Source organism: Microtus pennsylvanicus, chromosome 21, assembly GCF_037038515.1.
Source record: "Microtus pennsylvanicus isolate mMicPen1 chromosome 21, mMicPen1.hap1, whole genome shotgun sequence".
Lineage (NCBI taxonomy): Eukaryota > Metazoa > Chordata > Mammalia > Rodentia > Cricetidae > Microtus > Microtus pennsylvanicus.
In genome coordinates, this window is record NC_134599.1 from 32,338,790 (window position 1) to 32,366,419 (window position 27,630).

Sequence of the window (27,630 nt, forward strand, 5' to 3'; positions counted from 1 at the left end):
GGTTTTGAAGGGCTTATTTGGGCCGTGTGGAATAACACCTTTATAAGTGTACCTCAGGCTGGTGTTCAGGGTCCCCTCTTTACTAACAAAGTGTTTAAGCGGAAGTACAAACAGTAGGATGGTAGCATAAGAAACCTGTTCCACCATCGCGGTAATAGTTCTGCCTTTGTCGTACAGGGATGAGCCGGCAAAGCCAACCTTAGCTCTGGAATATACTTACGGAAGAAGAACAAAGGGGCACAACACAGTGAGTTCACTTCGAAGTCAGCTCCTGCCGCAGATGGGAGCCATGATATTGAGATGGCTTTGTGTGATCTGCAAAAAATAAACATGCCAATGGTGCATGTCATAGACGTGTGCTGTTGAACCTCACATGCACTTCCGCTGATGGGAAGCTTACCTAACCTGTGAAAACATTTTCGCTTTCCCTGTTGTATCCTAAAGTATTGAAAAAGGTTTATTCACAACTTTTGTACAGTTCTTTGACCTAATTATGCCAACTTAACATCTTGAGTTCCTTGTTTATATGATACTTTTGTTCTGGGATATATATGTATATGTGTGTGTGTATATATATGTGTGTGTGTGTGTGTGTGTGTGTGTATATATATATATATGATCTTATGTATCTCAGGCTGGCCTAAAACTCTCTCTGTAGCCTAGATGACCCTGCATTCCTACATTTGCAATCCTCCTATCTCAACTTTCTGGGTATTGTTGAAATTATAAGCATGTGACAACAGGCTCAGCATGAAATTAGATTTCTTTGAAATTTAGTGATATAGGGTTCTTTGCATACTTATAGTAATTATATAGATGAAACCTTTTCTATTTTTCAAATGAAAATAACATTATTGATATCTCCATTTTTGTAACTGTTAGTTGTTTTTTTAGATTTGTCATACAATATATTTTGAACATACTTTCCCCCTCCTCCACATCCCCCCAGATCCTTTCCACCACTCCACTCACTCATCTTTATATTCTTTCTCTCTTTGAAAAGAGGAAAAATCCCAAGTAAACAAAACAAAGAAGATAAAAACATAACAAAACCCCACCAAACAATAAGGACAAAAGCACACAGAAAAGCAAAGTGTGGAATCATTCTGTATTTGCCAACTCGTCACTCTGCACGCGGGGCCTGCCTTGGAGTGTGGTTGGTACACCCAGTGGCACTCCATTGGGGAAAACTGATTTTCCCTCTCTCAGCAAGTATCAATTTCAAAGTTTCTTGCTTAAGAACTTGATGCCTGCTTCCCCTTCTCTGTGCCAGGATTTTATCTAGCTTAATATTATGCATCGCTTGTACATTCTCACAGTCTCTGTGACTTTATAAGTGTTATAAACAACAGCCCTGTTGTGTAGGGAAGACGTTATTTCCTGGGGCTCATCCACCACTTCTGACTCTTAACAATCTTCCCATCTCCCCTTCCACATAGATCCCCGAGTCCTGAGGGCAGGGATACAATAAAGACGTCCATTAGTGATGAATGCCCCAAGGTCCGTCACTCTCTACACAGTGTCCAGTTGTGGGTCCTTGTGTTACTCACCATTTACTACCAGAAGCTTCTCTGATGAGACATGAGCAGTGCACTGATCCATGGGTATAGCCGTTGTCATTTTATTGCTATGTTCATTTAGAAGAATAATAATAGTAGGTTTGTCTCTAGGCCCATAACCTGGCTAGACTCAGGTTCTTGACCTCATTAACAGTGTCAGACACAGGTTGCATCTCATGGCATGGGCCTTAAATCTAATCAAAAAGTGGCTGGTTGCTCCCATAACTTTTTTTTAAAGATTTATTTATTTATTATGTATACAGTATTCTCAGTATTCTGTCTGCATGTATGCCTACAGGCCAGAAGGGGGCACCAGATCCCATTACAGATGGTTGTGAGCCACCATGTGGTTGCTGGGAATTGAACTCAGGACCTTTGGAAGAGCAGGCAGTGATCTTAACAACTGAGCCATCTCTCCAGCCCTGCTCCCATAACTTTTGTGCCAGTTTTGCAAAGTATATCTTGCAGACAGGTCACTGCTGCAGAGTTTGTAGCTAGGTGATATTAATGTTTACTTTTCTCCTGATACTATGAATGCTAATCAGCAGATATGAAGCTTATAGCTGTGTGTGAGCTCAACTTCTCCCTGTTCAATGACATAAATAAGTGATGTCTTCAGCAGTAGGGCTTTACCATCTGTTTTTGGAGGGTAAACAATAGCATTGTAATAGCCTGTGATGTTTGAGAGAGGTGGGGGAAAACTATGGAACCCCGTTGGCCAGCAATTTAACAGAAAGGTAACCCATTCCAAATGTTGGAGGTTTTACTTGGCTGCATGTGATCTCTAGTGGAATTTGCCCCCCTACCTGTAGGCAAAGGACACTAGTTTGTTTCTTGGCCACCCTGACTCGAAATAATCACACAGAAACTGTATTATTTGCAGTACTGTTTGGCCAATAGCTTAAGCGTATTTCTAGCTAGCTCTCATATCCTAAACTAACCCATCTTCATTAATCTGTGCATCCCTGCTAGGTCATGGCCTATGAGCAAAGTTTTGGCAGGCTCCAGCGGAGGCATTTATCTCCTGTGCTGGCTACATGGCTTCTCCTTGACTTCGCCTACTCTCTCTATATATATATCTCTTCCAGCCTTGCTATATTCTGTTAAGCCATTGGAAAAAAGCAGCTTCTTTATTAACCAATAAAAGCAGCACATATACAAAAGGACACCACCTATGCATATGTGTGTGTACAAACACACACACACACACATACACTCACACATATTGCATGGTAACTCCAAAGTGTATTTTTTAAATTATGTATTTGCATGTGTATCTTTGTGTGAGTGTTTGCACAGAATCAGGTGACCACAGAAGCCAGAAGAAGGCATGGGATTGTCTAGAGCTAGAGTTACAGCCAGTTGAGGGCTGCCCGATAGTGATGCATGGGACAGAACCAGGGTCTTCTGCAAGAGCAATAAGCACCTTTAGTCACCGAGTCCTCTCTCCATCACCTGGAGGTTCTGTTTTAGTTCACAGACAAGTTCTTCTTATACACCCAAGTTGATCTGGAGCTCACTATGTGCTCCTAAATGGCTTTGAACTCACGATCCCTCAAAGCTCCTGAGGGCTGGCATTACAGCTGTGACTGAATCACCGGATCTATTTTAGGAGTTACTCTTGGTTCCTCTAAAAATATGGGGCTTGACTGTGGAATATTTGTGAAAATATACTGTTCAAAATCTAAATTGCTGGTGTTTTTAAAGGTATAGTGTGGAACTGTAGCTCGGTGGTAGAGGGTTTGGCTAGCATTCTTTAGTCCATGAGTCTTACCCACAGCATTTTGGGAGCGAGAAGAATCTAAAAGTTGGTAGTACTATTGGAGACTACAGGCCATGAAACTATTCCTATTTTCGTCTGTTTTAGTGTCTGTGCAGAGGATGTCAGAAGTGGTTCAGCACAGAGGAAGAACTTAGAATAGTATATGGTATGGGGACAGACATTCCTAAGTAGAATTGCTTTTGGAAGTCTCAGAACCAGAGGGAGTCATTTCTTAAATTTAAGTGTGTGGAAGAACCATCTCGAATAGAAAGTTCTACTATTCCCATACAAAGACACATTTGTATAGAATGATCTAGTTCAAATGTTTATTAGATAATGTATTAAAGAATGACCAAATGTGGTAGCACATACCCAGTAGTCGGGAGGTGGAATCTGGTGGAACTTTGTGAGTGCAATGTCAGCAATTTCCAGTCCAGCCAGGACTGCATAGTGAGACCCTGTATCACAAAAGAAAAAAGAAAGAGAGGATTAGATGACAGATGTAAATGTGTCAAGAATTTTAAAAGCCTGTTATTGCTTCCTGGATCCACCAATGAAAGTTGGTTATTAAAACTGAGAAATTAAAAAGAAAAGAAAAGATAACTTACTGCGATGCAGGAGGATTTCGGTTTTGTGATTCAGATGGTTCGTGGTGTGGGAAATGTGAAAGAGCTCTCACCAGCTCGGCTTTCGAGAAGGCTATAAACCCTGCTTTGTCACAGTGTGACCTAAGAGGTTTTCCTGTGAAGAAGGATTCATTCCACAAACATCAGTGACTCAAATGTCTACAGCAGCAACATTGTACAGTTACTTTACGGATAAGAATTTGTCCCCGAAAAGGAAAATAATGTATACTCACCTAAAACTTGCTTTGCTGCCTCTTGCCCATTCTAGTTCATAACAGCAGGTACCTGAGAACCCACGTGACCGGGTTTCACCAGCTTTTCCTCTAATTGGGCCACAGCAGGGAATTTTCTATATTTATTCGCAGAGCTCCACACTTGGTTGGGTTAAATGTTTCACTATGAGTTTTAGTTGGAAACACTTTGTCAGCTCCTAGTACAGAGGCCTTGAACATCAGCCTGAGAGTGGGCAGCAGGAGAAACACCCCAATGAACAGTCCTGGGAGGTGGTCTTGGGTCAGATTGTTCCAAACCACATGGCTGCCTGGCCCATAAGACCCTCCTAGCTAAAGGATCCTCCAAACTGCAAAGCACGACGAGCTCAGACGAGCTCATCCCCGTCTCCTGCTGCACTTCCGGGCTCTCACTGCCTTGTCCCCCATTTCTCGGGGCTTACCTGCACACCTTGTCCACTTCTGAGGTCTATATTTCTGAATCAAAATGTTCCATTTCACTGCTTTATGTTTATCTGGAACCCCAGAATCCTAAATGTGTTACTTAAATTTTCTGGGTTGGAGAGATGGTTCATCAGTTAAGAACATTGGCTGCTCTTCCAGAGGTCCTGAGTTCAGTTCCCAGTACTCACATGGTGGCTCACAGCCATCTGTAATGAGATCTGATGCCTTCTTCTGGCATAAAGGAATCCATGCATATAGAGCACTCATATACACAAAATAAATAAATACTTCAATTTGTTTACATGTCTATTTCATGTGATAATAATGTTTATAAAGTGAGCAGAAAGCATATTCCTGGTGGCTCAGCTTTGTTTGTGGAATGCATTTGATGCATTTCAAGATATGGAATAGAGGAAGGAAAATGAATGTTTCAAGTAAGAAGAAAGGGTTAGTTGAGGGTGAATATTTTATATCTATAATTATTATTGGTAGGTGCTAATAATGTCTAAAAGACACTCAAAAGTTTAAAATTAATTATTATTTAAACTCTATTTTCTTTCAGCCAAAAGACATTGCCCACTTTTGGGAACTGGGTGGAGGAACCTCTTTATTGGACCTAATAAGCATACCAATCACATGTGACACCTTGAGGTGAGTGGACGTTCACAGGTGTTCTGTGGGACACATGTCCACAGGCGTTCCGCACGTGTGCCCAGGCTTTCCTGGGTCTTCATGAGGCAGTTTTGTTTTTATTGTCTGGAGGTTGCCGCCCTTTCTTTCTATGATCTTAGACTGTAGTGCTCCTTGAGAAGTCTGGAAAGACTCAGGGTTCTGGCTGGGGCTGAGTGAGGTGCTTTCCTGCCTGCAATGTACTTTACAGGCCTGCTGGCAAGGAAAACTGTCAAGTAGTATTTGGGTGATGAATTCATTTTCGAAGCTAAATATGAAAAGTTTGATTCTTTCCACTCTTGGTGTGAGTTAACCCAGCTCTGGGGCTTTTCTTCGTCTGGCTGTTGTCAGTTTCCCATGGAGTTTAGTGTGCAGTAGTATTACTGAACCAAGTACTTGAGAGATAACTCGGCAGTGAAGAGCACTGGCTGCTCTTCCAGAGGCCTTGAGTTCAGTTCCCAGCAACCACATGGTGGCTTACAACCATCTGTAATGAGAAACCCGGTATCCTCTTGAGGAAGAGACCTAATCAGTCGTCCTCATCAGCTTAGACCATTAAACCCAATATGAGCAAGTTCAACAGAACCGCCATATACGGCTGCCATGCATGCTTCAGCCTTGCCAGGGCATAAATCTCATCCAACTAAGCTTTACTGTGTTGGAGAGGAGAGATCTCTCTACTGGCATCCATTTGATTATTTTGTTTTGTTTTTGTCTTTTTTTTTTTTTGAGACAGGGTCTTTCTGTAGCCCTGGCTGTCCTAGAACTTGCTCTGTAGACCAGGCTGGCCTCCAGTCCAGAAATCCTCCTGCCTCTGCCTCCTGAGTGCTGGGATTAAAGGTGTGTACCATCACTACTTCACCTTTCTTTTTTTCTTTTTTTTAATGTGCATTGGTGTTTTCCCTGCATGTATCTGTGTGAGGATGTCTGATCCTGGAGTTATGGACAGTTGTTGGCTGCCATGTGGGTACTGGGAGTTAACCTGGGTCCTCTGGAAGAGCAGTGCTCATAACCACTGAGCCATCTCTCCAGCCCCCTGCCTAGCTTTTGTTGTTGTTGTTCTTGATACTGGCTTTTAAGAACTGAAACTGAGGGGTAAACGGCACACCCACAGACACTCCCACACATTCGCCATATCAGATGTGGAAATTTTATTTCAGTGTTACTAAGAACTGATTTTTGTAGGCAGAATTTTTCTGTCCCACAAGCCAACTCCCAAATAACCACACAGAGACTTATTATTAATTACAGATGTTCAGTGGATAGCTTCAGCTTGTTATTAACTAGCTCTCCCGACTCAGATTAACCCATATTTATTAATTTACCTGCTGCCACGTGGCATGGCTCCTGGCGTCATCTTCTGCACATCCAGTTTCCTCTGCGTCTAGCTGGTGACTCCGCGTTTCTTCTCCAAGTGTTGTCTCAGTCTGGCTCTCCCCCGACCTCTTCCTGCCTAGCTGTTGACCAGTTAGCTCTTGATTAAACCAGTGAGAGCAGCGCGTCTTCACAGTATACAGAAGGATGATTACACAGCAGATCTTAGCCAAGAACAAAAACTAAATGTGAAGATCTTTCTCATCAGAAGTTAACCCAAACCATTGCTGTTACTGAGCCAAACTCCAGGGCCAGGCAACCATTTGTTCCACTCAGGCCTGAAGAGCCTTGGGCTGGTGTCTTCTTTACAGACAAATGCTTTTCCAGAGCTCGCGGAATATTGGTCAGACTGACTCAACTCATCCAGTGATTTCTTCCTTTTAGTAAAATATAGTTTATTCTCTTTTAGAATTTTGAAACAGGGTCTGGCAGTATAGCCCAGTTAGCTTCAAACTCACTTGACTCTGCCTTCCAAGTATTGGGATTAAAAGCATAACTATTTTTACTGTGTGCGTGTGTGTGTGTGTGTGCCTATACATGGAAGTCAAAGGTCACTATGGGGTGTCTTCTTAATCATTTTTCACATTATTTCATTTTTTTGAGACAGTCTCTTGCTGAACCTGGAGCTCATCGACAGTAGCGGGGTTAGCCAGTGAGCCCCAGGGAGTCTCCGTCTCTGCTCTCCGGCACTGGGATTGCAGGTGCATGTCCTATGCACAGAATTTCACATGGGTTCTGGGGACCTGAGCGTCCAGTCCTCTGGCTGGAGACCTGAACGTCCAGTCCTCGGGCTGGGGACCTGAGCGTCCAGTCCTCTTCTGGGGACCTGAGCGTCCAGTCCTCGGGCTGGGGACCCAAGCGTCCAGTCCTCTGGCTGGAGACCTGAATGTCCAGTCCTTGGGCTGGGGACTTGAGCGTCCAGTCCTCGGGCTGGGGATCAGAACATCCAGGCCTCAGGCTGGAGACCTGAACGTCCAGTCTTCGGGCTGGGAATCAGAACATCCAGGCCTCAGGCTTTCTTGGTAAGCACTTCACCAACAAAGCCTTCTGCACAACTATAAAAGTGACTATGTGTACATAGGACATTTGGTACAGAGAGCACCTCGAGTCACAGAGAGTGACTGCCACCAGGTGGAGACCTGGTCTTCTGTAGATAACTGTACAGTGCCATTAGGTTTTGTTTTATTCTTTCCTGTTATTGGAAATAAACTTTTTTCTCATATAGTATAGCCTAATTAGGGTTGCCCATCCTCCACTCCTTTCATGTCCTCCCCATCCTCCCTTCCATCCAGATCCACCCCATTCTGTTTATTAGAAAATAAACAGGTTTTGAAGGAATAATAATAAAATATAATACAAGACAAAAACTAACACATCAGAATAGGACAACACAAACAAACAGAAGGAAAAAACCCAAGAAAAGGCTTAAGAAGTAAATATAGACACAAAGACCCACTCAAGAATCCCATAAAAACACAAAACTGGAAGCCACAATATATATTCAAATTGGGGTAAAAAGAGAGAATATATATACATATGAAATAAATTAAAATAAAAATAATGTAAGAGATAAAAATAATTGAGGAAAAAGCTCTGAGGCAACATTACAAGACAAAGAACCTCCAGAGATGGTGTTCTGTTTGTGTTCTGCTGGCTGGGTATGTAGTCTAACCTTAAAAGTAGTTAGTTTCCCCAGTGAAACGCTGTCTGTCAGGGTTCTCTAGAGGGACAGAACTGATAGGGTGAATCTCTCTATATAGCTAGAAAGGTGATTTATTCAAATGGCTTACAGGCTGTGGTCCAGCTAGTCCAACAATGTCTGTCAAACAATGAAAGGTCCAAGAATCCAGTAGTTGTTCAGTGCACAAAGATGGATGTCTCAGCTTGTCTTGAGGATACGCTGGAACCCCCAAAGAAGTAGCTCTAATGGTGGTGAAGGAATGGACTTGCCAGCGAGAGGGGGAGCAAGCATGCAATAGGAAGCAAACATCCTTCTTCCATGCCCTTTATACAGGCTGCCGGCAGGTGTGGCCCAGGCTCAAGATGACTCTTCCCCCCTCAAAAGATCTGGATCAAAAGTGGTCTTCCCACTTCAAATGATTTAATTAAGACAAAAACCTCTCGCAAGTATATCTAGCTACTTGGGTTTTAGTTGAGCCCAGTTGTAGTCAAACTGACTACTAAGAACAGCCATCACAGACTTTCTTTTTTGTTTTTTTAAAATTTATTTATTATGTATACAGTGCTCTGCCTCATGCCAGAAGAGGGCACCGGATCTCATTACAGGTAATTGTGAGCCACCATGTGGGTGTTGGGAATTGAACTCAGGACCTCTGGAAGAGCAGCTAGTGCTCTTAACCTCTGAGCCATCTCTCCAGCCCCCATCATAGACTTTCTTAGAGAAAATTTTCATTTAAAAGCTGTTATCAGTTGGAGATAGATTGTGATTTAGGGATGGGAGCAAGTGTGTACTTCTGCTTTCTGCTCTAGGATCTCATCTGGTGCAGCCCTGTGCAGGCCCTGTGCGTGCTACCTCAGGCTCTGAGTTCCTGTGTGTGTAGACCATGTTGATTACAGGGCCTTGTTTCCTTGGTTTCCTCCTTCCCTTCTTACATTCTTTCTGCCTCCTCTTCTCCAAAGTTCCCTGAGCCTTGAGGATATGGAGTTGGTGGAAACAACCCAGTTAGGGCTGAGTGTTCCAAGGTCTCTCACTCTGCGCATTGTCTGGCTTTGGGTCCTTCTTACACAACCTCACATAAATTTCATTATATCCCCTTCTCACGACAGCCAGGATCAGGAATCTGCTCTTTCAAGCTGTTGTTGTCTTTTTAGGACATTTTCTATTGTTCTTGTTTTGGATCTCTCCAAACCTAATGACCTTTGGCCCACCATGGAAAACCTGTTGCAAGCCACCAAAAGTCATGTAGACAGAGTGATACTGAAGCTGGGGAAGATGAATTCCAAGGCAGCCTCTGAGGTGAGGCAGAAGATGTGGAGCGGCACGCAGAAGGACCATCCGGTGAGTTGCTGTTGGTTCCCTCTGGTGTCTGCCCACAGAGCAGAGGCAGCATCACAGCGCAGCTTCTGTCGTTTTCTGCACGACTTAAAATTTGTTTGTTGTAGACAAACCTGCTCACCGGAAAATTATAGCAATTTCATCAAACCTCAGTAAGAGCAAAACAAAGAAAAGATGGCTATGTCTTCTTGTTAGATATCACTGGGATTATTGTGGTATACCTTACCCCTCAAAAGAAATGGAGTTTTAGAGTAGAATTTTGATATTGATTTTATAATCTCTGTAAAATATAGATGAGACTGCAGATTGAGCTGGCAAAGACTGGCTGAAGCTGCAGTTGAAGCAGGAGCAGAGTTCCCACTGCCTTCCCCAGCAGCATGTGTTTTACAGACACTCAGTGTCCGTCACATGGCATGATGCTCCTCTCACCATCTAAAACTATTTAATTATAAAGTTGCTGTGATGCAGCAAAGCTATTTAATACAGTCTGCAATGTCATCATTTAGAAAACTAAGAGAAGCATTTCCTGGTGTCCATTGTGTGCATGCGTCTGACGTACAATCAGATCAAAACAAGCCAAACGGCAAACAATGAACATAAGCGAGAAACTCCATATAGACGGTTTACAGTGAGAGGAGACAGAGCAGTAGCCGGGAGGTGGTGGTGCACGCCCTTGATCCCAGCGCTCAGGGAGGCAGAAGTAGGTGGATCTCCATGAGTTCCAGGTCAGCCTGGTCTACAGAGCGAGCTCCAGGACAGCCAAGGTTATACAGAGAAGTGCTAGGCCAGCAGCACAAGGAAACGAATGATTACCGCGGTGTCTAGGGAACTGCGGTCTCTAGCTTACACTTAAAATGCAGCATGAGGTGAAGTGTCAGACTCTAGGACAGCAAATACGGTCCATGAAGAGACCAAAACTTATTAAAAAATAAGTAAATATAAAATCCTGAGGGCATAGCAATAAACAGCTATAATCAACAAAGTATATTTATTAACAGGATCGTGAATTAATTGACCCGTTTCCAATACCCCTGGTCATAATTGGAAGTAAATATGATATTTTTCAGGTAAGTACTCCCATTTCTAGCTGTTCGTTGGGCATGAGTGGCTATGCTTTGTGGGGGAGAAATCAAAATGATGAATAAGAACAATAACTGGAAGGGACAGGCTCAGAGACACCTGTCTTAAGGAGTTTAGAAAGTAAGGTCCAGTAAGCCAAAGAAGTAAGTACAATGGTTAGAACAGGGACGAGGCTGAAGACTTGGAAAACAAATCTTTAACCGCTGAGGGATAAGATTTACTTCCCAACTTTAAATTGAAGAAAGTAGGAAATTAGTTTCTTCTTATCTTGGCTTGTCAGAGAATCCTTAGGGTATTCCGCAGGATAAAATGCAGGCTTATATCTGGATTCTCTTAAGCCAAGCGTTTAAACAGATCTGATAGCTGTGGCAGTAGGATGCTTCAGCCTTGTTCAGTCTCTGTAGACATGGATGCGGAGGTGACCTAGCCCAACTCCTCAGGGTGGGGGCTTAAAGATAATAATGTGTTTCTCCCCGAGTGAGCTGTGGAGATCTCTCGGCTTATTTTCCCTTTTAATCATTTTTTTCCTACAGGATTTTGATCCTGAGAAGAGAAAGGTGATTTGCAAGACACTCCGGTTTGTTGCGCATTATTACGGAGCCTCGCTGATGGTCAGTCCTTCCCCTGTGCAGAGGAGGAGCTAGGCTCACAGACGTGATAACAGATGCACCTTTGTCCTCTTTCCTTCCCACTGCCAAAGCCCCGGTCCTGCAGACTGTTAGGCAGGGTGTCCACAGAGCACACTCTGCTTGTGGCTTCTCCTCCCCACATCGCTTGTATCTATCTATAAGGCTAGGCAAGCTTACAGAGGTAGATTGCTGTTTTTGCTCATTTTCATTTTTTCCTCTTAAGAATTAGAATCTAGGGCTGGAGAGATAGCTCAGAGGTTAAGAGCATTGCCTGTTCTACCAAAGGTCCTGAGTTCACAACCATCTGTAATGGGGTCTGGTGCCCTCTTCTGGCCAGCAGGCATACACACAGACAGAATATTGCATACTAAATAAATAAATAAATAAATAAATAAATAAATAAATAAATAAATAAATACAAAAATGCCGGGCGGTGGCGGCGCAGGCCTTTAATCCCAGCACTCGGGAGGCAGAGGCAGGCGGATCTCTGAGAGTTCTAGGCCAGCCTGGTCTACAAGAGCTAGTTCCGGGACAGGCACCAAAGCTACAGAGAAACCCTGTCTCAAAAAACCAAAAAAAAAAAAAAAAAAAAAAGAATTAGAATCTATATTCCCTCAAAAGGAAATGGAAAAACTTTAATAAGATGATGTTTTTATATAAAAGAAATGATGTTGTGGAGGTTAAAATCATGAATTTTGGGTCAGGTGGAGGAGAGATATGCCTTTAATCACAGTACTTGGGAGGCAGAGGCAGGTGGATCTCTTTGAGTTCAAGGTCAACCTGGTCTATAGAGTGAGTTCCAGGACAGTGAGGATGCTACAGAGAAACCGTGTCTCAAAAAAGAAAAGAAAAGATATATTTAAAAAGAAGAAAAGAAAAAGAAACAAAAGAAAACCAAACCAAAATCATGAATTTTGAAGCCATGCTGCCTCAACTCCATGTCAGTGTGACCACTTATTGCCACGTGATTCCAGCAGGTCACTTAAGCTTCCCCGTCTTCTCAGGTGAAAGGGGATGGAAATGGTGCCTTCTTCATAAGGTTCTTTTTTTTAAGATTTATTTATTTATTATGTATACAGTGTTCTGCCTGCATGTATGCCTGCAGGCCAGAAGAGGGCACCAGATCTCACTACAGATGGTTGTGAGCCACTATATGGTTGCTGTGAGTTTGAACTTAGGACCTTTGGAAGAGCAGCCAGTGCTCTTAACCTCTGAGCCATCTCTCCAACCCCTTCATAAGGTTCTTATGAGGAGCAGCAGAAGGGATGTGGAGGGCTCAGTATATGGCCTGAAACATGGAGCTAGTTAGCAAATGGTTGTGACAGCTGGACACACTCAGGAGGCTGAGTTAGGAGGCACCTAAGTGCAAGCCAGCCTGAGCTACATAGTAAGACAAACCAAACTGAAAGTTGAGAGTTATAATTATCTTCTCTAGTAGGGCTAGATTTTGCTGGTTATCATTTATATAAAAGATAAAATATAAAATCGTTTTGCTAAAAAAAAATACTACCTTAATTTCCGAACTACTTTTGCTAGGCAAACTTAAAATGTACAATTGAAAGGTAGGGTTGGAGAGATAGCTCAGTAGTTAAGAGCACTGGCTGCTCTTCCAAAGTACGTAAGTTCAGTTCTCAGTACCTACATGGCAGCTCACAACTGTCTATAGCTCCAATTCTAGGGGATCTGACACGCTTATACAGGTATACATGCAGGCAAAACACCTATGCACTAAATATAAATAAATTATTTTTTTTAAAAAATGGTCAGGTGGTGATACTTAGTCAGAGGCAGGCAGATCTCTGTGAGTTTGAGGCAAGCCTGGTCTACAGAGTGAGTTCCAGGACAGGCAGGGTTACACAAAGAAACCCTGTATCAGAAAAAATGAAACAAAAGAAAGAAAGAAAGAAAGAAAGAAAGAAAGAAAGAAAGAAAGAAAGAAAGAGAAAGAAAGAAAGAAAGGAAAGAAGGAAGAAAGAAAGGAAGGAAATGATTAATTTTAGGATTTAAAATAATACTACCTTTTGCAGGCCTATATAATGAGACTTTGTTTCAAACAACAAAAACGAAGCTACCTTAGTATTTGAATAAATATTTAATGGCCTCCCTTCCTCTGGATTAAAGCACTCAGAGAAATGCAGAGGCAGCATGGCCGAGCCCTTCGTTTTCATGGCTGAAAACATATTCTCTATATTTTCAATTTATATGCATTTAGAGCTTTCCAAATACATTTCATTATGTGTTCTTGCTACCTTTTTAGCCTGAGCTCTGTCTGCCTGTATGTCAGTTGACACGATGATTTGGAAAATGTTTTTACAGTTTTTAAAATAATCAATAGAGAGGATCGTTCTAACACTAATGCCTTAGTACTAATCAATAGAAAGGAACGTTCTAATACTAATACCTTAGTACTAATCAATAGAAAGGAACGTTCTAATACTAATACCTTAGTACTAATCAATAGAAAGGAACGTTCTTGCATGATCATTATCTGAAGATGGGACGAGTAGCTCTGCGTGAGGGTGAGGTCGTCCCCAGTACTGAGCAGATTAGAGAGGAGGTCCACAGCCATGGGGGTGGGTGAGAGGTAGCATTGGAGGGGTTGGTGAGAAAGTTCCTAATGTTCTCCCACCCCTACATCCTGTGAAACATATTTGTGGTTATATTCACATACGAATAAGGTATTAAAAAATTACACAGTCTAAGTCAATAACAATATATTAATATATTGTAATAAGTATATAATTATATAGTAAAATTAAGCAAAACAATCATATTTTATTAAAATTTTCCTATTTTTAAATATCATATGATAAGCATTATCGTTGCTCTAATCCCTTGATTTAAATGACTGTATCTGATCTTTGTACCCCAGTGCCCCTCTTGACTACTTTCCCTGTGAGCCTTTTCTTGTGCCAGAATTAACGTGATCTTGTGGATCTGTCATGGGAACCAAAGTTTATATCTTTGCTCTGTCAATATATTTCATTCTAGTTTAAGGCCCCCACCCCTGTCACTTTGTACATCTCAGCTGTTCCCTTTGCCTCTGAATGGCATGGTCTTTAGAAGGCCATCCCTGACTTCACTGTTGGAGTAGCCATGCCTCCTGGTTCCATACAGTGTCAGAACCTAGTTATCGACAGAAGCCACATCCCTGTGCTCTCCCGAGAGGCTCTGGTTTGATCCTCTTATAGTTCACCCATAAGAGTATTCAGTAATTCTTCTCTCAGGCTCTGCAGGCAATTCAAAAGAGAAGCTAAACAATCACTTCAGGGAGCTCAGGGTGACTGTCCCGCCTGCAGCTGCCGCGCGACTGCCTTGGTGGTGGCAGTCGCCTGCAGCTGCACAGTTGCTTTTGATGCTGTCTAACCAGGAGTGTTGGTGTCACACCACACACATTTCAGGCAAATACAATGTGCAAATCTGACCACTGGAGCAGGTGAAATGATTAGTGTGCTCACAGGAGTCCTTCTGCATTGTGCACTCAGGAGCTCTGGCTAATGGGGCAGGTTTATCAAGATTTTTTATTCACTTCCTGTTTTGTCTTCCCAAATGTGTTTTGAGGCAAAGAAATTGTAGTTCTCTCAGTATTCATGCTTGTTCAGAACCAATTTTTACCTGTTCCAGAGATCACAGAACACAGTATAACTGGGTCTCCTGTTTGTTGCGCAGTTCACCAGCAAATCAGAAGCTCTGTTACTGAAAATGCGTGGCGTTATCAACCAGCTGGCATTTGGTGTTGATAAGAGGTACCATTAGATATTTCCAAATGATTCTCATTCTCTGATTTCTTTACATCTTCCCTCCCATCTCTTTGGCTTTCCTTTTGTTATTATTGTCTTCTATTAACTTTCAGTGGAGTTGGAAGTTTAGCATCTGTGTTTTTTGCCTTGCTCTTTCCCTTGGTTTGAACAGCGGTGTGAGTCTGTCAGTCAGTGTTCCCTGGTCCACTTGGGTCAATACTCTCATCAGTGACTTATATAAGACTTGGCCCTGTGTTTACAGCAGAGTGTAGCAGCATATTCGATTGGTGAACTAAATTAGAATCTTTTTCTTTGCCATACAGCAAATCAATATGTGTGGATCAGAATAAACCACTGTTTATCACAGCAGGATTGGACTCTTTATGTCAAATAGGTTGGTGAACTTATTAATATTGCTTATTCTTTTTAAATTACTTATTGATTTTGTCTTCCTGTTTTCTTGGTATCCAGCGACTGGCTTCATTTTCTGGCAGTTATTTCATGTGTATTTATTTGTATACCCAGATTGATGTAGCTTGCACACATTGACATATTTGTGACAGAAAGAGTGGCACTCCATGGGAGACAGATTTCTGATCTCTCTTCTACTCTAAAAATGCACTTTTAAGTTCTGGTGCCGAGGTTTAGAAGAAATAAGGAGTACAGGGTAGTCAGAGGACTCCAGAGCACTCTGCCAGTAATGGCCAACTCTGTGGTGTTGAAGCGGTAGGATAAACCGAGAACCGTGGGCTATGCCTTAATTTTCCAGTTGGGTGTGGTGGTATATCCCACCTATAATCCTAGCACTCTGGAGACTGAGGCAGGGGGACTGCTTTAAACTCAAGGCCATTCAGATTGGACTGTATAGCAAGACGCTCTTTTAAAATTTAAGGGAAGGACAAGAGCAAGCAGTTTGCCTTGCTGTTGAGGTGTATTTTCTCACCGATTCCATAGTCTAGCTATCAAGCCCCTTATCTGACCAAGAAAGCTGTTTTCTTTGTGAAACTCTTGGGGCCTAGACCCTTTAGACCCTTGGGTATGGTTTGATTTTTCATATGACATCAGGCTGGTGTTATCCTCTACTACACCTAGGAGCTAAGGTGACATGGCTTCAGATGTACGGACCTTAGCAAAGAATGGATGGCCGTGGAGGCAGATTGGCATCTTTTTTAGTGGTGCCTGCTTCATTTCAGGAGCACTGAGAATCTGTGTGCTGACAGAATTCCGTCTGTGAGAATGGTGTACTGACAGAGAATGCTGATGGAATTTTCCCATTTGTGAGACTATATACTGATAATGTTGATGGGATTCTTCTGTCTGTGAGAAATATGTACTGATAGATAATGCTGAAGGAATTCTTCTGTTTGTAAGACTAGCTTGTCAGAAAAGCCTTGCTAACTATTGAATTTTTTTTTTTTTCGAGACAGGGTTTCTCTGTAGCTTTTGGTTCCTGTCCTGGAACGAGCTCTTGTAGTCCAGGCTGGCCTCAAACTCACAGAGATCCGCCTGCCTCTGCCTCCCGAGTGCTGGGATTAAAGGCGTGCGCCACCACCGCCCGGCTGCTAACTATTGAATTTAAAAATCACAGATCTGGGGCTGAGATATGGCTTAGCAATTAAGACTACTTGCCACTCTTCCAAAGGACCCAAGTTCAGTTCCTAGTATCAATGTCATCATCTTATCACGAAGATGGTCAGGAAGCCCTTGAAGATCAATAGTTGAACATTTGGGGAACAATAAAGATGTTAGAAAGAAAGTCTCTGGTTATAGATTTAAAATTGCCAGAAAGTGACTGAATTTTTTTAATTTTTTAAAGTAATTTAAATATTCAAGATATAAATATATTTCCTCACTAAAATGGTAGGGCTAGCACCATTTTAGCACTCAGTGATGGAGCACCTAAAATGGATGGGGTCCTTGGTACAATTCCAGTACTAGAAGAGGCTGAATCTTCTGTAAGTGTGTGTAGGAAGTTTATCTCACATCTTTCCAGCACTCTGCATTTACACACATGTAGAAGAGTCTGTTAGTCTGTATTTCCTTGAATTCCACGTACTTTAGTGGGTTTTTAGTGTATCTGCTGCCCACAGTTCTAGTTGATACTGTTTCCTAAGGCTATAAAATATAGCTGTGCTTAATGGCAGTTCACTATCAACTAGTAATGAACCTCTGTGCTGTGATCAGCTTTACATAAAGCAGTTGGTACTGCTGCAACACAAGCACATGCGTGTTTCAGTGTAAACATCAAGATCCAGGACTAACCGGTGCAGGACGTGGAAAATGAGAACTAGAGCTCACCGTTACCTCCTACTGCCTCTGCCAGCACATTAGCCTAGGCAGGCATAATTTTAATGGTGTCTGTAGTAAGAGGCTGCTAGTGTGTTCCTGGCTGCCCTCTGCTTGTTTATTTATTGGCCACCCAGACTCCCGAAATAACCACACAGAAACTGTACTAATTAAATCACTGCTTGGCCAGTTACTTAAACACATTGCTAGCTAGCTCTTACATCTAAAATTAACCCATTATCACGAGGTTCGTGGCCTACGGGCAAGGTTTCAACATGTCTGTCTCTGGCAGCAGCTCCATGGCTTTCCCTCACTCTGCCTTCCGTCTTTCAGCATTCAGTTTAGTTTTCCCTGCCTAGCTAAGTTCTGCCCTGCTATAGGTCCAAAGCAGTTATTTATTAACCAGTGGTATTCACAGCATACAGAAGGGAATCCTACATCGGTGTCTGTAATGTGAAGATGGAAAATGAGTGACCTAAGATTTGTACTTTAGTAAATAACATCTGCTTTATTAATAGTTTACTATAATTTAACCTCTGTAGTCATTTGGGGTAAAACTTTCAATTTTAGGGTCCCCTCCTGTTCCCGATAGTGACATTGGAAAGCTTCAGGCCCACTCACCAATGGAGCTGTGGAAAAAGGTGTATGAAAAGCTCTTCCCCCCAAAGGTGTGTATTCCCCTTTGCTGGAAAGCTCCAGTCAGCTGTGACAGAAGTGCCGCCAGGGTTCTACCATGATAGCTGTTTCTATTTCTCGTGTTCCTAAGCAGGAAATGTTTGTTGAGACTGTTGTAAACAAAGCACCATGAAGGTTAAAAGCCAAGTAAGACGCGGCCTCTGTCCTCCTTCAGACTAAGCTCTCTGCCTGTTAGAGGGGGGAGACATCTGACGGGGGAGGGACGACACGCATGTCCGAGGTGGATCTCCAAGAGTCTGAAGAAAACAGAAATGCTCACAGTGCCAGGCTGGCAGAGCTTGGGCCCTGAGACAGAGGGTGGTCGTTGCAGTATGGGCATGAGATGACTTGCAGAATTCCAATTTCAGAATATCAGCACACTGAAGGCAATCCAGGACCCTGCCCGGGATCCACAGTATGCGGAAAGTGAAGTTGATGAAATGAGAGTTCAGAAGGATCAGGTATTTTTCAAAACTCAATTTCACCAAAATATGGCATACATTGAGAAATTCATACATTTCCCTAACTTTTTCTTACTTTCAGAATTAAGTATTACATCTCTGTAGAAAAACTCTGATATGCCATAAAAGAAACCTGCCATTCCAGCACCCAGAGATGATGTAAATGCTTACAAGCCCTTTTCTAATTTCCCAGTTTTCTTGATGTTAAGATAGGTATGGCTCCCATGCTGCTGCTGGTCAGACGCTCTTACGGTACTCTTATTTGTGAGAGTCTTTGCAAGTCTTTGTTTTCTATTCTGTTGTCAGACGTAGTTTACTTTCCTTGCCCTGGGAGAATCACTTTGTCCAGTTAAGGACTCTACCCATTCAGGCCAAGGTGCACGGGCAGACCTGACAGACTCTAGGATGTCTGCAGGAAGTGCCTAGAAGTGGACATGCCAGGGTAGCCCCATTTCTGTATGCAAATGTTAAGTAAGAGTGTAAGCGTTGGTGAATTCACCATGGCACATTTTTGCCAGATCTACTTTCACAGTGATAAAATGAGGTGTCACGGTATTCGTCCTTGGATGCGGACACGTTTGTATAGCACACTCTGCATACTGGAAGCATGACCCTATCTGGGCGGGTTTGCAGAACTTTGTGACTTGGGCAGTCGCTGTTGGAAGGGTTATTTGGAGACACCTGCCTACTGGAACTGGTGAGCAGGGCATTTTTCCTAGTGCTCACCCTTTACTCTGAGGTCCCAAAATTAAGTAAGCAAATGTTTTATTTAAACATATTCCAGACAGCTTGAAAATATGCTATGAATATTTAAATGGTTTCGTAGCTATAGCAAAGTGTTAAACATGAGGTCGAGACAATCAAATGCACTGATGTAACCCTTATTGTACATGAACCTTGGCTGGAGAGATTACTTGAGGTCATTTCCTAATTAGCGTCTGAGTCGATTATTAACTGTCATTATCTGTTTCTGCTGCATCGTGACTGCTTTGCTAAGGTCACATGCACAGGCGTTAGTAATGCACTGACATATTCTGAACGCTGAATTTACACTTTGGAGTGTGTCTTCTGAGTTCACTGTGAGTGACAGTGGAAGACAAGCAAAGCCCACTGAGCAGAGCTTTCTCTTCACTCTTGTATTCGGTTAGCACGTCGGAATGGCTAGAATCTCTGATGACACAAAAAATATATTATCTCCATTTTGCCTAAAAGCCAGTTTAATTTGTGTTGTTCTGGTAGATAAACTACATTAATCTCAGACTGCACATGTTGGCTCTTCATCTAATTTGTGCTTTTGTTATAAAGGTACCATAACGATTACCATTTGATGCTTGATTATTGGTCGCTGATTCTAAAGTTTGACATTCTGAGATCCTTTTTTCTCCTATTAAAGCTGGGCAGCAGAGGCAGATGGATCTGTGTGAGTTGAAGGCCAGCCTGGTCTACATAGTGAATTCCTAGACAGCCAAAGCTACACAGTGTGAGACCTGTCCCAAAAACAAAACAAACAGACAAAAATTGAATTTGAATATTTGTTTCATGTTTTCCATGAAGGAATTTCAGAAGCTTAAGTTGTTTCCAACTGTGTGCTGATATACAAAGTGGTAATGCTCTCAAAATTAATTTAGGAGATTCTTAACACTCTCTAAACATTCACATATACACCTGCATTTTTTTAATGGCCAAGTTAATCACTGCCAGATTTACTGGAACCTCTTAAAACAAAAGTTCATCCCACACTCTCAGCGGGAGGCTTGCAAGTTTGAGACCAGCCTGAGCCATGAAGTGAGACTAGATAGATACATGGATGGATGGATGGATGGATGGATGGATGGATGGATGGATGGATGGATGGATAGATAGATAGATAGATAGATAGATAGATAGATAGATAGATAGATAGACAGAAAGAAAGAAAGAATGGAAGTCATTGGATTCTGACAAGGACATTCCTGAGACTTCCCCATGGTTGCCTTTTCATTCTGGATGCTGTATCTGCAAAAGGACAACATATTTTATAAAAATAGACCATGGGTAAGTAGGTAGGGAGAAAGATACATAGATACAAGATAGACTGATTGACAGATAGAAAAATGATAGACATAGAGAATATAAAGGTATGAGGTTTTGGTGAAAATTTAACTAGTTGTCTATATTTCTGTCTTCATATTGTCTTTTATTCTTTAATGATTGTTGATTGCTGGGTAGCAACTTTCCCTTGAAAATACCATTGCAGTCCTCAGATCTGAGTTGGCACTGAATTCATTTAAAAGAAGAGCTCGGCTGCTTCTGACTTAAATCTGAGCTTAGGATTTTCCACAATTTTATCCGGCACATCACTGCTAAAAGCAACCTGCAGCTCTTACAGCAGGGTGGACTGATTGTGACTGACATCCCTCTGACCCAGCACTGGCTCAGGCTGGCTCTTCTAGGAAGACAGGTGATATCCTGCATCATTAAGTCATAGTGCTGTTGCCTTTGAGTGGAGAGCTAGCTCTGCACCTACAAGAGATGGGACTTGATCTTCTCTTGGCTCCTTTTCTACCCCCAACACCCTTTGTTAGCACCCAGATTACATTAGTTTGGAGCAGAAAGTGGCATTCAGTGCCTTGAAGCTGTTGATTGCCTTTGGGTGGGTCACTCAGTCTAGGGGTTGTAACCCACCCGGCAGTCAGTTATTCCAGGGTCCCGGAGAGGCACTACCTGTAAGATAGGGGCTAGGAAAGAGGTAGGAGGCTAAGCGGGGTTTCTTGTCAAAGCCTCAGTTTATTAGAGACGGGGTACAACTTATATAGAGTAAAGAGTTGGGGGATGGGCACAGGGGCCTGGGCTCCTGCTGCGAGGTTCAGGTTGGTCACATGGTCCGAGTTGGTCACGTAGGCAGGAGGTTACCTTCGGTCAGGTCACTGTAGGCCAAGAAGTCACCACTAGGAGATGACACACCTAGTTCTCTAGTTTGGAATGTGGGGTGGGTTCTGCTAACAGATAGCTCTCATTAACAGCCAATTTGGGTGTGGGGTAGGCTCTGTCAATAGAACAATTCCTAACACAATTAGGGGTGTGGGGTTCTGTGCAGACTCCCCAGGGTGATGGTTCCTGCAATGATTTTAGGAGGAAATTGGCTCCTGACATGAAGCATTTACAGTGAAATTGGAGCAGAGCACTTTTAGGATGGAGAAGCATGCTCATGACTTCCATTCTGGTCCACCAAAAACACACAACTGCCATTGAGGAATCGCCTCCCTTATAAATAGTCCCAGTGAATTGATGGGTACCCCGCCACCACATCCTCATCACCACATCCTCACCACCACATCCTCATCACCACATCCTCATCACCCACCACATCCTCATCACCACATCCTCATCACCACATCCTCACCACCACATCCTCATCACCCACCACATCCTCATCACCACATCCTCATCACCCACCACATCCTCATCACCACATCCTCATCACCACATCCTCACCACCACATCCTCATCACCCACCACATCCTCATCACCACATCCTCATCACCACATCCTCATCACCACATCCTCATCACCACATCCTCATCACCACCACATCCTCATCACCACCACATCCTCATCACCACATCCTCATCACCACATCCTCATCACCACATCCTCATCACCACATCCTCACCACCACATCCTCATCACCACATCCTCATCACCCACCACATCCTCATCACCACCACATCCTCATCACCCACCACATCCTCACCACCACATCCTCATCACCACATCCTCATCACCACATCCTCACCACCACATCCTCATCACCACCACATCCTCATCACCACCACATCCTCATCACCCACCACATCCTCATCACCCACCACATCCTCACCACCACATCCTCATCACCACATCCTCATCACCACATCCTCATCACCACATCCTTATCACCACCACATCCTCATCACCACATCCTCATCACCACATCCTCACCACCACATCCTCATCACCACATCCTCATCACCACATCCTCATCACCACATCCTCACCACCACATCCTCATCACCACATCCTCATCACCACATCCTCATCACCACATCCTCATCACCACCACATCCTCATCACCACCACATCCTCATCACCACATCCTCATCACCACATCTTTATCACCCCACCACAATTTCACCACCACATCTCACAATGCTTCATCAGAAGGCTCTGTGATAAAATACTTCTTTTATGATTGCTATTCAAAACAATTTTTTTACAGTCTCATTCGGTAGCTCAGACTGGCCTTGAGTGGACAGTCCTACAACTCACCTCCCTAGAGGAAATGCCTGAATATGCTAGTGTGCTAGCTGGTCTTATGACAGTTTCACACATGCTAATCATCAGAGAGAGAGAGAGAGAGAGAGAGAGAGAGAGAGAGAGAGAGAGAGAGAGAGAGAGAGAGAGAAGGAGGGAGAGAGGGAGGGAGAGAACCACAATAGAAAAAAATGCCTTTGTAAATTCAGGTTGTAGGCAGGCCTGTAGGGCATTTTCTTGATTAGTGATTGTTTGGGGAGGGCCCTGCCCATTTTGGGCAGTGCCACTTCTGTGCTAGTTGTCTTGGGTGCAACAAGAAAGCAGACTGAGCAAACTATGGGTAGCAAGCCAGTAAGCAGCACTCCTCCATGGCCTTTGCATCAGCTCCTGCCCTGCTTGAGTTCCTGCCCTGACTTCCCTCAGTGACGGACTGTAGTATGGATATACATATGCAGGTGTATATGTGAGTTGAAATAAACCCTTCTCGTCCCAACTTTCTGTGGTCATGGTGTCTTATGACAGCATAGCTTGGCCTTCAGGTCTGTCTGGATCGTAGTCCTTTCTGACACAGGCAAGTCCTGTAACCTGTGAAGCCAGCCATACTGACCAGAGGTTGGGGCCATAGCATTCCTGCAGATGGGGTCTTTCCTCGTTAGCACTCTTTTCTCTTATTGCTCAAAGGTCTCTCTGTCTGTCAGATCTCACATTAAGTCCTCGAGCTTTAAGTCACTCCTGATTTTAGGGAATCTGAATATGAAAAGTGTTTGCTCCGTCTGTCTACCTCTTTTCAATATTGTTGTTAAAAGAGTCTAAAAGGGGAATGTGGTCGTGGTGATGCATGACTTTATTTTTTTATTTTTTAATTTCCAGTAATTTTTTATTTTTTTTTTAAAACAAACTATCTTTTTTCATTTTACATACCAATCCCAGTTCCCACTCCCTTCCCTCCTCCCATTCCCTCCACACCCTCCCACCCCACTCCCCATCCACTCCTCAGAGAGGGTAAGGCACATTGCTCCAAGGAAGGACCAGGGCCCTCCCCAACTATATCTAGGATAAGCAAGGTATCCATCCAAAGAGAATGAGTTCCAAAAAGCCAGATGCATGACTCTAATTCCAGCACTGGGGAGGCTGAGGTCTGCATAGGAGTTATAGGCTAGCCAGGGCAACATAGCAAGACTGTGTCTTTAAAAAAAGGAGTCCAGGGCAGAGGATGGGAGGTTTAGGTAAATAATTGCTTTCACTTTGAAAGTCCTCTTGCTTAGCCATAGCTACCTAGTTTAAAACAATCCGCTTGCTCCTAGGGCTATAATTTAACTAAGCACACTGACACACTGATCTCATGGTTAGAGAACAATGATGTTACTGTTCTTTGCTGAAGATGCCATTGTAATATTTTTATATCATATTATACCATTGCAGCGTTTCATAAAACCATAGACTGTGTGTCTTCAGAGCCTTCAGGGTTCTTAGGAGAGTTAAGGTAGGTAGGGGTGGGCCGGGGAGGCAGCCTCTTCATCTTGCTTTGGGCACGGCCAGGTGACCAGCCCCATTCTTTATCTGTTGTAAAAAGATTCTATACCACAGCCAACAAAGACCTTCAAAGCAATGTCCTCACCTAGATCTTGATAAAAAATGATTGACCGTTTTCAGTTAAAGACAAAGCTTGCAATATCACTTTATTTTTATGGCTCTTTTTTGTTGTTTTGAGACAAGGTCTAGCTGTGTAGTCTGACTGGCCTGGAACTCACTGTGTTGGCCAGGCTGACCTCAAACTCGTGGAGAGCCCTTTGCCTCCTGTGGAGTAAGGGTAAGTGCCACCACACCCAGTTACCTACTTTTTATTAGTTAACCTTTAGTAGCCTAAGTGGAAAATAACTGGTAAGTGGGTAGTGTCATTCAGACATAAAGCAAACTGAAGACTTATTTGCAGTTATCACTAGAAAAGCATTTTAAAGTATACATGCAGCTTTGAAACTCTTCGGCAGTTCAGTTTTAATAGCTTGAAGTATAACTGTGAAAGATAATCTGTACTTTTTATGAACACAACAATTGATTTTGTTTGTAGCTGTTGTGAACGTTAATAACCTCAGCCAGTGGACACTGCTCAGCTTATCTTGCAGAGCAACCATTTTTGTTTATCCAGAATAATGATAGACTTTGTACAGTTGCTTAGACCGTACCTAGCACAGAAGCTGCCCCAAGGTGATCCTCTGTGAAGGCTCCTGTCTGTGAAATTAACATATGTTAAAGATGTGGAGGTCTAGGGAGGAGACAATGGAAGTCCTGACTTCCTTCTACTGTTGCTCTTCTTAGGGGGCACATGTGTCTACCACACTCATGTCCCTAATCAGTCCCTTCTACAGACAGCTGTTTCCAGCTGTGCAGACATCACAGGAACATCTCTGTCTGTTCACACCCTGCCTGTTTCACTATTTTTCTATACCTCCCTCCCTCCCTCCCTCCCTCCCTCTCTTTCTTTCTTTCTTTCTTTCTCTCCTTCTTTTTTTGGCATGGTACTAGGGATTTGAACTCAGATTTTAAGCTTGCAGTACAAGCTCTTTTACCCACTGAGTTGTCTCCAAAGCCCAAGTCTGTTAGTTTCTGTTTTAAGGAAGAAGTGGCACTCGCCTTTAATCCTAGCACTGGGCAGGCAGAGGCAGGCGGATCTCTATGAATTTGAGGTCAGCCTGGTCTACAGAGCAAATTCCAGGACAGTCAGAGCTGCATAATGAGACCTTGTCTCTAAAAACTAAAAGACAAAAACAAAACTTTTTACTTTATAGAAATTTTTTGTTGTTGTTTGTTTGCTTGTTTTTTGTTTTGTTTTGTTTTGTTTTGTTTTGTTTTGTTTTGTTTTGTTTTCCAGGGTCTCACTGTGTGGCCTGGAATTCACTATGTAGGCCAGTCTGACTTCTGCTGCCTTTGCCTCCCAGGTACTAGAAATGAAGGTATTTGCCACCATACCTAACCCTATGATTTTGTCTTTTCCATGATGGGGTGAAACCCATTGCTAGGCAAACACTCTACCACTGAGCTACACCCCAGTCCTAGGGTCTTACTGTGAAGCCCAGGCTGACCTCAAACTTAAGATCCTTCTGTCTCAGCCTTTCCAGTGCTGGCCTTACAGACTGTGCTACCACACCAAGGTCAGTATGACAAACTGATCCTTTTAAGATCATTATTTTGCCGGGCGGTGGTGGCGCACGCCTTTAATCCCAGCACTCAGGAGACAGAGGCAGGCAGATCTCTGGGAGTTCGAGGCCATCCTGGTCTACGAGAGCTAGTTCCGGGACAGGTACCAAAGCTACAGAGAAACCCTGTCTCCAAAAAAAACCAAAAAAAAAAATCATTATTTTATGTGTGTGGTTGTTCACCTACTTGTATGTCTGTACTACATGTATGCAGAGATCAGAAGAGGGCATTGGATCCCCTGGAACTAGAGTTACAGATGGGTGTGAGACACCATGTAATGCTTGGAATCGAACCCAAGTCCTCTAGGAAAGCAGCCTGTGCTCTTGGCAGCGGAGCCTCTCTCCAGCCCTTGCATGATGACATTTCTAAGAGCAGAATCACTGTATGGAAGGACATCTAAATCTCAAATATTGATAATTTGCTAGCTTCAAACAAACTTTTGGAAAGAACTGAACATCACTTTCAAATAGTTTTATATCCTTGAAGTATGAATGCCTTGTTTTGCTAATTGGAAGTAACTTGTATATTCTGTTTAGTAGGTAATTTTGTCTGAAACCTTACTGAATTCGTCTCTGAGCACTGCTTAGTCTGTCCGGAACTCTGGAGGCTCTTATAGAAAATGAATGTTCAGTACAGTCACTCTCAGTAACTAGCAAGAAGCCTTGCGAATGACAGACGAAAGGCTGTGCTGTTATCATAGCAAGTGCCTGCTTGAAACTACGTGTTGTTTTGTTTTTTCCTTAAAGTAATGCAGATCTTTGTTTTAGGAACTGGAACAGTACAAGAGAAGTTCTTCCAAGACCTGGAAACAAATTGAGCTGGACTCTTGAACCTGGTCCACCATAGTGGTTTATGTCTTCCTTCCCAAGTTCAAGTAAGATCATTTTCTTCCCTTGTGTGACAACATGTGAAGAAAGTTGAGATGTATAATATACGAGGGGAAATCAATCTGTTTCTTGTTCTGGTACAACTTTGTGAGTGTTCTGAAGTCTTTTAGAGAGAAAATATTCACTATATATAATTCTTTTTAAATAAAAAAATTTTCTATCACCTACTTTTAATGTCTAAGAAGTATAAATTTTGTTACACACGTGTAAGTGTCTGCTCTGGTCTTTTAGAAATGTGAAACAAGGGTGTGTGTGTATACATGCCATAGTGTGTGTACATGCCATAGTGTGTGTGTACATGTCATAGTGTGTGTGTGCATGTCATAGTGTGTGTGTGCATGCCATAGTGTGTGTGTACATGCCATAGTGTGTGTACATGCCATAGTGTGTGTGTACATGTCATAGTGTGTGTGTGCATGCCATAGTGTGTGTGTACATGCCATAGTGTGTGTACATGCCATAGTGTGTGTGTACATGTCATAGTGTGTGTGTGCATGCCATAGTGTGTGTGTACATGCCATAGTGTGTGTACATGCCATAGTGTGTGTGTATACATGTCATAGTGTGTGTGTACATGCCATAGTGTGTGTGTATACATGTCATAGTGTGTGTATACATGTCATAGTGTGTGTGTACATGTCATAGTGTGTGTGTACATGCCATAGTGTGTGTGTACATGCCATAGTGTGTGTGTACATGCCATAGTGTGTGTGTACATGCCATAG

At 42.9% G+C, this 27,630-nt stretch overlaps 1 protein-coding gene across 1 annotated transcript in view; it reads left to right on the forward strand.

Annotated features, from left to right (window-relative positions):
- Dync2li1 (dynein cytoplasmic 2 light intermediate chain 1) overlaps positions 1–27,073 on the forward strand; it is a 32,869-nt gene extending 5,796 nt beyond the window's left edge. Inside the window, exons 4-13 of the mRNA XM_075955202.1 lie at positions 178–247; positions 5,184–5,272; positions 9,497–9,683; positions 10,679–10,747; positions 11,294–11,371; positions 15,059–15,135; positions 15,453–15,523; positions 17,986–18,083; positions 18,459–18,551; positions 26,786–27,073. Coding sequence (XP_075811317.1) covers positions 178–247; positions 5,184–5,272; positions 9,497–9,683; positions 10,679–10,747; positions 11,294–11,371; positions 15,059–15,135; positions 15,453–15,523; positions 17,986–18,083; positions 18,459–18,551; positions 26,786–26,848 — 895 coding nt within the window. The 3' untranslated portion in view covers positions 26,849–27,073. The remainder of the gene's footprint in view (positions 1–177; positions 248–5,183; positions 5,273–9,496; positions 9,684–10,678; positions 10,748–11,293; positions 11,372–15,058; positions 15,136–15,452; positions 15,524–17,985; positions 18,084–18,458; positions 18,552–26,785) is intronic.
- Positions 27,074–27,630: the final 557 nt, after the last annotated feature.